The sequence below is a fragment of the Engraulis encrasicolus genome, chromosome 1 (genome assembly GCF_034702125.1).
Source record: "Engraulis encrasicolus isolate BLACKSEA-1 chromosome 1, IST_EnEncr_1.0, whole genome shotgun sequence".
In the NCBI taxonomy this organism is placed as follows: domain Eukaryota; kingdom Metazoa; phylum Chordata; class Actinopteri; order Clupeiformes; family Engraulidae; genus Engraulis; species Engraulis encrasicolus.
The window spans coordinates 34246462-34256790 of NC_085857.1; the positions used below are offsets into that span (position 1 = coordinate 34246462).

A 10329-nucleotide genomic window follows, 5' to 3' on the forward strand; every position below is an offset into this window, starting at 1 on the left:
CTTGTCTACTCCTATGTATCTGTGCTTGAGATACTGAGCTCCCAAACTCCCCAGCTGTTACTTGGTTCATGTTATGTAATGCGGTTTCACTTAAAGGGAGGGGAGAGAATGACAAAGAGAACTGATGAAACTCGCTATCATGTTCACAGCCAAAACAAAAGAGGAGAAAGAGGATTTGATGGATTTCATGGCTTTCTTTTATCATGTTCATTCCTTTTATGGCTAGTTTGCATGTTTTTGTATATCATTTACTATCCTTAACTGAGCATTTCAATCCACCATTCTCAGTTACTTTTCATTTAATTCATTAAAAACAATTAAGATATGTGTCATTATGTTTGAGGGTAGAATTTACAAATATCTTAATAAATGAATGCTTTGAAACATAAATGAATGTTATTGGGCCTTAATGCTTGATAACTTTTCGAAAATAACATTCTACAAACATGTCCTCTATTGGTTCTCGTTTTCTTCTCAAAAATCTTCTGATTTCAAACACTGTCCCTCCGTATCAGGACACCTTTAATATGGGTAAAGGGGGGGATAAATCACCACACACTGGTCTTCCTTGCTGGTAGTTTATTTGGTGAATGACGCGTTTCGCCGAAGCAATAATGAAACGTGTTGTTCACCGAATAAACTACCAGCAAAGAAGATCAGTGTGCTGTGATTTATCCCCCCTTGACTTGGATTACTTTTACTGCACATCACCAGCACCTGGACAGTGGTTGTGCACAGGGAGTCTGCTCTGAGTCCTTTGATATGGGTTTGGCCTTCATGTTGCAGTTGCAGTGCGTCACCAATATGCTCCATTGCACTCTACTCTGATGTATACATGTCTCACTGGCTGTGATTGACAGCCGTTTTCTGGTCTTAGTGCCCCAGCTTATATAATATACTTTAAGTTGTTAATACTGTCACTGTACGGTTCTTTTACATTTTTAAAGCACATATTTAACTTCGGCCAGGGACATGCTTGCTGTGAGCCATAAATTACGCATTACACAGTGGTTAAACTCTGTTCTTAACCCCTTTTGCGCAGAGCCTATGTTATAACCTTACTGTCACCAAAACTGAAATGACTATGTCTTAATCTGTCACTTAAGCCTCTCTGTAATGTCATAGCACTGTTGTTATGATGTAGTTGTGTATTTTCAGCAAATAGGGAATAGGCCAGCCGGCGACCCCATCTGCAGTAAGAGGCTACGAGCGGTAATCTATAAGGGCCCTTCAAACTAGTTTGAATAATTGCGACAATCAAAGGCGTAAAAAAAACGACTTGGTGTTCCTTTAATGCATTCTGTGCTCCACTGCACTTGTGTCTTTCAGGCTGTGATGGATAGTCTGCTGTTGGCCTCGGTGTCGCAGCTCTCCGCCAAAATCAGACAGGCAGTGGAGAAGACGGCCAGCAAGATACGGTAAGCCCCCAAACAATATGCTGTCTGACTCTGACTCCAGCAAAATGCAGTACAGCAGTGGTTCTCAGTCTTTTCTCATCATTCCCCCCTTTGGAGGGTCTGGATGCTTCCGAGTCCCCCCTCAAACAGCAGTAAACAAAACAAAGGGGGACAATTTATAATATAATGTTGGTGAGGGCTTAACATGTATTGCTTATTGGGGAGACAGGAAATAATTTCCATGGGGGGAAAACCCCAAAATCAGATGTCACACGCCCCCCCTCCGATGCCTCCGCGCCCCCCCAGGGGGGCTTGTGCCCCACTTTGAGAAACACTGCAGTACAGTAAGCCCCCAAACAGTGTATTGTCTGACTGTGACCCCAGCATTCATATCTATCTATATCACTGTTTCCCAACTATTTTGTCTTCCGTATCCCCTAAGCCTTTAGGGGACTCTAGAACTCTAGACCAGTCGTCTCCAAATGGCGGCCCGCGGGCCAGATCCGGCCCTGGCATGGCAATCATGTGGCCCGCCATAAGGATGGAACAATTGAAAACATACCTGTATGTGTACCAGGGATGGAAATAAGCACCCGTCCACCTGCCAATGACGGGTACATTTCAGTGGTGACTGGTCAATTTTTTAACCCACCAGTCACTTTGACGGGTGAAAACTTTCACCTCCACTTAAGCTATGTATAGCCTGAATGTCCAAGTGATTTTTTGTCCAATGGGAGTTGCCATTCTTCACCCTAAAATTGATTAAGGAGCAGGAATGCAGGAAATTGTATCTAAAAATTCAAAAACTTCTGGGGGAAGGTCCCCACACCCGCAACCACGTAAAAAGTCCTCCTTTCTGTTGGTAAGGACATGGTCAACCTAAAGCAAACATATAAATATATAATCATAATAATAATTCCAATAATACTAGTTTTAATAATAATAATAATGAACTGATTTCGACTACTATTATTATTACTATGAGTTGACTGATAAAAATGGTGAGTGACTGGTAGATTTTGAAATCTACCTGCCACAGTGACTGGTGGGGAAAAAACTTAAGTTCCACCCCTGATGTGTGCTCTCTGCAGGGCTTGAAAACGAAATTATTTTTCAAACGTTCCGTTCCGAACGGTTCAGGCAAGTTTCAGTTTAACGTTTTCGTTCCTGCAATCGTTCCCCCACAAAAATATCGTTCCTGAACCGGTTCGGAACGAAAAATAACGTTCGTTCTTAACGTTCCTGCAGTGTTTAACGGCCATATTAAGTCTATTTTTGTGGACTTTATCTTAGAATAGACGTACTCATTATTTCCCCTTGATTTACACAGCTATTCTCACAAATAATAACACACCCAAAAACACTCAGATGGGCTATCCATCCTGGCAGATTTAACCGGATGCCTATAATTCTTATCAAAAGTAGCCTATGCCAGCCCAGTAGCGGTGGGTGGATGTTGATTAGGGAGGCACAATACAGAATAGCCAGAGAGAGTTTAAAAAAATAGCCAGAGAGAGTTCCTAAAAAAAATCTCTGGAATAGCGCAGGTAAACGTCAGCATAATAAGAGGTGTCGATAGGCATGGATTTCAGTTCTTGCCTAGCTCTATTTAATAGGCCATGATGAGGTTTGCAGCAAGTGAAACGTGTAAGTAAAAGGGACACAGTTTGCTCCCCAAAAAAATCCCATAGTCTGAAACCTCGGATATGCTCTCAGATATCGGCTACCAACCATTCCAGTGCAAGTCCATCACCACAAAACCGGAGACCTTTTGTAGCCTAACAGACAGCGTCACAAAATAGTAAGAGTTTCCACGTAGTCCATCCCATCAGCCCAGCCCTCTGCACGACAGAAGAGAATAATAACTTAAACAACAACAAATGCGCTGTCTTTCTCTATCCCTGCTTGTTGTCACACGCGACCTACTGTTACTCGTGATGACAGCCAGGAAATATTGCAATACTGAGGAAACCATCGAAACATTGAGCGGGCCAGCTAACGTCAGCTAGCGTCTGTCCATCTGCCACGAATGACTTTATCCCGCATTGACCACAACAACAGATAAATAAGACGTCCTTGATTACAGCACATAAAACACCAGCTCTCACCTCTCTTCTCTACAACCGACAGTGGGATACGCTGCGCACAACAAAAGCACTTCAGTAACTTTACGACAACATAATTTGCCATAACCGCATTGAACATCGAGGCACTCGGCGGTGCCATTACAAGTAGTAAGCTAAACATGACTTACCCACCAGTTGCCTCTCGAGAGCACTCTGCGAATTAGGTTCATCAAATCGCCTATCCAATTCCTTTGCAAATCATAGACTGTATGGTCCAAATACTCTGTCCCTGTAGGAATCCCAACACCGATCTCAAGACATGTTCTCTTTTGCTCTCCATGGTGTCAATATAAAACTCTGTAGGCCTACTGTCCGTGAATGAGACTGAAGAACAGCGCGGGTAAAGTGTCATTTCTCTTACAAAAACTTATTTGATATTGGTGGTCAACAACTTTAGGGCGGGTTTATTAGAGCCAACTTCCAATCACTACGAGAAAGCCAGGAGAACAGAGACAGTTTCCTATCAAAATCTCTGAGGAGAAGCACATCCTAAAATTTACCCAGGAAGTTTCTCCATACAATGCACAGTCGCACTCTGATTGGCCAATGCTCCTCAATATTTTATCAATCGGCGGCAAGAGCTCAGGTGAAGCAAAATGCTGTTGCTGTATGCATGTTTCCCCTCATACACGTCAGTAGCCGAACTAAAAGACTGTCGCCATGGTTACTTCTGCACTTGTATGAAATATAGAGAACGAAAAAAAACCCGTTATTAACCGGTTTGTGGATTTCAGAATAACGTTTTTGTTCCGGAACACTTGAAGACCATTTCGTTTTCGTTTCCGTTTCCGTTCCTTGTAAAATTCCATAAAATTTCGTTCGTTTTCGGTTTTCGTTTTCGTTCCCTGAACCGGTTCGGAGCCCTGGCTCTCTGTAGCCATACCGTCGGGCAATTTGTTTGGCCCTCAGCCTCATTTGCGCTGAATAATTTGGCCCTTGGGAAAATAATTGGAGGCCAAGGCTCTAGAGTCTAGACTGTACAGTATCTCTTTCTCTATCCCAATGTCACTACGCTCCATACTTTTGTTATCATTACACTTTTTCCATGCACCCCCTGTACTGCCCTACAAAGCAAAAAGGCAGTAACTGCATTACTGCCTTTTTGCTTTGTAGGGCAGTGTAGTGTGCTCACATCACATACCCCATACCCCTTGTTGGGAACCACTGGTCTCTATATGCATACAACAATGCTGCACCAGCTTTGCTGCTACATGTAACAATAAGCACCACTGCTGCAACATAGTTCTGGACAGCACATTGATCAGCGTTAGCTTTTTTCAAATGTGCTTTACACATTGAACGTACTTACATACTTTCTTACTTGCGTAATGTACTTACTTAACATCCAGCAGTGCTGTGCCTTCAACATAGCTGCTTGGAAAAGAATCAACAGGGTCCTTAAAAGAACATTCCACCCTTTTTCGATTTTTTTGCAGTATTTCCGCGCAGGAAAATAGATTCGAGTTCTATTTTCAAGGAGCATCGTGGACATGTCCGGTCGGGCCGGACATGCGCCGCGCTTAAACCGTGCTCCTGTGTGCAACGCATGATCTGTTTTCATGTATTCTAACCGTTTCGGACTGATACTAGACACGTGAAGTGGACGTTAAGTGGACATCCGCGCTTGTGGTGTGTAAGCACCGTAAGTTAGTGCTGTAGAGGAACAGCCCAGATGGTGTGCAACAGGATAGTAGCTTCACATCGGCCTGTAGAGAACTATCATTGTCAGGGTGAGCCGGGCAGGGAAGCAATTCTTCCACAAAATTCTTCTAAAAGAATGGAAATAACAGCTGGGCATCAATACAGGATCCCAATCAGATCCCAATCTGTAGTTATGGCTACAGGCGAACAGCTTAGAGGGGGGGTGTATATCAGGACAATACAGGTGCACCATAGCTTCTCATCCGCATGCAGAGGTCTGTTATAGTTGGGATGGGCTAGTGGAGCAGTGCTGCATAGTTATTTTCTTCCTGCCGAGTCAACCCATAGTTTCTGGACGGCAGCACAGATGGCTGTAATTTGTAAACGGCATAGGGATCCTCATCCCTATTCAGTGTTGCCAGATTGGGCTGTTTCCCGCCCAATTGGGCTGCTTAGGATGGCCGTGTGCGGGTAAAAATGGCATTTAGTAGAAAAACACGCCCAATTTTTTGCCATAGAAATCAATAGAATTGGGCGGGATTTTTTTCTGCTGGAAATCATCAGGCTCATCTGGCAACCCTGTCCCTATTCTTCCTGCTGCACTGTTAAGAACATCAGTGTGGGGGAAACTAGGGAGTTGTCTGAGGAACCTTAAAGGTGCACTGTGCAATATTTTTAGTAGTTTCTATCCAGAATTATTGCTGCCCAGTCACAAATGTTATCTTTTTCACAAATACATGCCACCACCATCAAATTCGAAGCATTCGTTATGACTAAGAAATTGCATACATGAAAAGGTGGATCTTCCTCATGTCCGCCATTTCTCATGTCCAGAAATAGGCATTTCTAGCTGCAAAACAGTGTATTTATGAACTTTTGGTGATAATGTGAGACCTATTTCTGGCATATTGCCTAGGGGGCACCTCATACTTAAGTACTATTTAGGCTTAGATACTACTTAAGGGTTCTCGGGAAATGTGGCAGATCATTTGCCCCCTTCAGTAAACCTCCATTCCCACATTAGTTGGGTTAACACCATTTCTCAACTGAAAGTTTCCCTACTTGTTTAAAAAAAAAACATAGGGAAAAACACACTGCTGCAATGCTTTATTTACTGTCTCTTTTCCGGATGTAATTTCACACACCGCGGGAGAGAGAGAGACACCACATTGTCTGGTCTCACACGGTTCACTTATGAATCATTCATTATCACACAGCTATAGCTATACGGTCTGTAGGAGCATCAGTCTGTTCATGTGCCACAGTGTCACACTTTTATGCTGCCCTACACACACACACACACACACACACACACACACACACACACACACACACACACACACACACACACACACACACACACACACACACACACACACACACACGCATACACACACACACGCAAGCACAGGCACACAAGCACACACACACACACATGCACACACAAACACAGACACACACACATACACACACACACACACACACACACACACACATATACAGGCACGCAAGCACACACACACACAGGCACGCAAGCACACACACACACACAAGTGCGCACGCACACACACACACATGCACAGACACACTCACATACGTGTGCATACACAGTACACACACACACACACACACACACACACACACACACACACTGCACTTACACATACACAAACGCACAGGCACACACACACACACACACACACACACACACACACACACACACACACACACACACACACACACAACCACAGACACGCAAGCACACACACAGACACAAGCACGCGCACACACACATCACATACACACACACACACACACACACACACACACAGAGGCACGCAAGCACACACACAGACACAAGCATGCGCACACACAGACTTGCACACGCACACACACACACACAAACACAAAACACAGTGTGATCGTTTTTTGCTGACTCGGAAGTTGCACTGGTGGTGAGAGATGTGGGCGGCTGTGTAGGCATCATCATCATCATCCTAAACACATGCTGTATTTATTTATGCTCCTATTTCACAGCGGTGCAGACAGGACGGTGCAGGCAAAACACAAACAGACAAATAACATACAGTAATATACACAGGCATAGCCTCCATTTTAAAATATATATATATTTTTTAACACTTAGTTATTTTTAGAAAATAATTGCATATTGCACCTACTGGTATCGGTATAGGCACAGATACTTGCTCATTATACTCGTACTCGTACTCGTACTCGTACTCGTACTCGTCAAACACTTGCCGATACCAGGCACCGATACTGCTATTACATGAAACAACGCAACATCTCGTCATATTCTGTTGACTTGAAAGCAGCATGGGGAAAAAAGTGCCACCTCATACATTTACTAACATTTAAATCTACATGGAAATGGACAATAAATAATATCACGGGGTGGAAAACACAAGGCTGTGCATTTATTTACATTGTAAGTCGGTGCCTGAAGTATCAGTATCGGTACTCGGTATCGGCAAGTACAGACAGTAATGTACTCGTACGCGTATCGGTTATCAAAAAAAGTGGTATCTTGCATCCCTACTTGTTGCTGTAGATATTATACAATGACAAACAGAGAGATACTCAGATCTGTCCACCATATGGTAAATTAGGTATGTATAACATCATCAATGACAATAAAAGCCCATAAACATGTTTGCACGCACGCACACACATGCACACACACACACACACACACACACACACACACACACACACACACACACACACACACACACACACACACACACAGGCACGCAAGCACGCATGTGTGCGCACACAGATGTAAGCAAGCATGTGTGCACACACTCGCGCACACACACATAGGGGCTACACACACACACACACACACACACACACACACACACACACACACACACACACACACACACACACACACACACACACACACACACTGTCAGTTTTATGCTGACACTGATGTTATACTGATGAGAGCGGTGGGCGTGTCAGCATCATTACGCATGCTGAAGTTTATGTCTGTGTGTTTTAGTGGATACTTTCCGCTCCATCCTTTAGTGGAGCTAGGTCTACAATATAGTAGCAGTAAAGTAGAATAGCAGTAAAGTAGAATGCATGGATGCTATTACATCACAGTACAATGAGTTCTAGAGTAGATTCAAATGGGAAAGAAAAGAATACAGCGAAGTACCGTATTTTTAATATCACTGCACCTGAAAAGAAAAGTGAAAGTGAAAGCCCATTGGTAAACTCCAACTCCCATTGTCATTGTGACACAGCACTCCACAGCACACAAGTGCACACTGCACACAACGAAATTGCATTTATGCCTCACCCGTGCAAGGGGGCAGCCCTCAGTGGTGCCCCATGGAGAGCAGTGCGGTGGGACGGTACCATGCTCAGGGTACCTCAGTCATGGAGGAGGATGGGGGAGAGCACTGGTTGATTACTCCCCCCACCAACCTGGCGGGTCGGGAGTCGAACCAGCAACCTATGGAATGCAAGTCTGACGCCCTAACCGCTCACCCATGACTGCCCTAACCGCCATTGCCCATTGACATTGGGACAACATCCATCACGAAACAGAGACATACTCGCTAGAAGAGAAATGATTTGTGTGTAAGTCAATAAGAGTTTCGGGGTGAAGAAAAGGGAGCTCACAAGCACACAAGGACAAGGATTGCATTTGCATGTCTTGTAGCCCCTTAATGCACGCCATACCTCCTGTGGCACGCTGTAATAGACATTGAAATTTAACTACTATAGTACTACACTACTATGACAGTGCACAGGGCCTTTAGTAATACATTACGACTTGGTCATTGCCATTCTGGTAACAGCTTATGTATAATGCCGTGTCTTAAGGGGTTAAAGTGTTTTGAATTTAGTCTTCTAGTAGCCCAAAGAGGAAATGTGTACACATGTATGCTGCTAGATAGTCTGTAGACTTTCACTGTACTGTGGTTCACTGAACTGTACTGTGTACTGTTAAGTCTTCCTAGCCGAGGCTGTGCTGTCCTAGTGACGCAACACCTTCAGAGCAATACAATATCGTTTCTGAGCTACCGAAAAATCGGGGAACGGCTCCCAATTTGTCGGGAAGCATACAACCATTAGCAAACCAAGGGAGGCAGGTCAACCATGCCGTTTGGGAAATGTCAATTGTTATGCCCTTGGTCAGACCAAGTCGCAAAGAGATTTGAAGGTCAATGATAATCAGGCTAAAGTCTTCCTGCAGCTGTCACTGCTGAGTGACACCTGTACCATACTCCTGCACCTTCCTAAAAACACTGCATTAGAACATGACCAGGTGCTCCACTGACAGTGGATAGATGCTTACCTACTCTACCTCATGAAACTGCTGTTTAATAATGACACCACATAATTATTCTACTTGAACCCACCACTTTATTTTGAATGATTGCCTGCTAATTAGATGGTAAAGTGACACATGAGCGTTCCCCTTTGGCACGATACTGTTTGGCGAGAGCAGAAATGTGGTTGGGAATTGTAACTCCTGTGAAATGAAATTGTCTATTCTATTTAATCTATTCTACAATGTTCTGCTGCTACTGCTGCTGCTATTGTTACTTAGACTGGTCCCGATTCTGCCAATTAGGTGTGTGAGTGACAGGCTGGTTCCGTTTTAATGGGTAAAGAGAGGAACTGGACACCAATTGTGTTCCAGCTGATTGTCCCACTTTTTATTCCATTATTGTACTTGTTAACTGCTGTGCACATGCTTCAGTTCATTGAGCTAGAATGTTTTAAAATATGCTGCTGCTGCTACGGTTACTGGTCCTGTTGCTGCTAACAAGGTGTGTGTGAGTGAGAACTTTTTTATTATTTTTTTCACCATTTTTAGCAGCTGCCCATTAAAGGATGACATTTTTCAGGAATTCCCGTGGGTCCCGCGGGTCCTGCGGGATTCCCGCGGGATGGGAGTCAAAATTTTAAAGATGAACGGGAGCGGGCAGGAGCGGGAGTAAAGATGAATGGGAACGGGCAGGAGTGGGAATAAAAATGAACGTGAACGGGAATGCCGCTTATTTTTTTTCAAAAAACAAACAAAAACAGCCTCGTTTTTTAGACGAAACAGGATTGGAGTGGATTTTCAGTGGGAGTGGGCAGGATTGGGAGACATTCTTTTCAGGAGTGGACGGGATGGG

General features: G+C 44.0%; 1 protein-coding gene across 1 annotated transcript in view; it reads left to right on the plus strand.

The window, feature by feature from the left end:
* cep170ab (centrosomal protein 170Ab) overlaps positions 1-10329 on the plus strand; it is a 58252-nt gene that overhangs the window by 37494 nt on the left and 10429 nt on the right. Inside the window, exon 19 of the mRNA XM_063208884.1 lies at positions 1330-1418. Within this exon, the coding sequence (XP_063064954.1) occupies positions 1330-1418 (89 nt within the window). The remainder of the gene's footprint in view (positions 1-1329; positions 1419-10329) is intronic.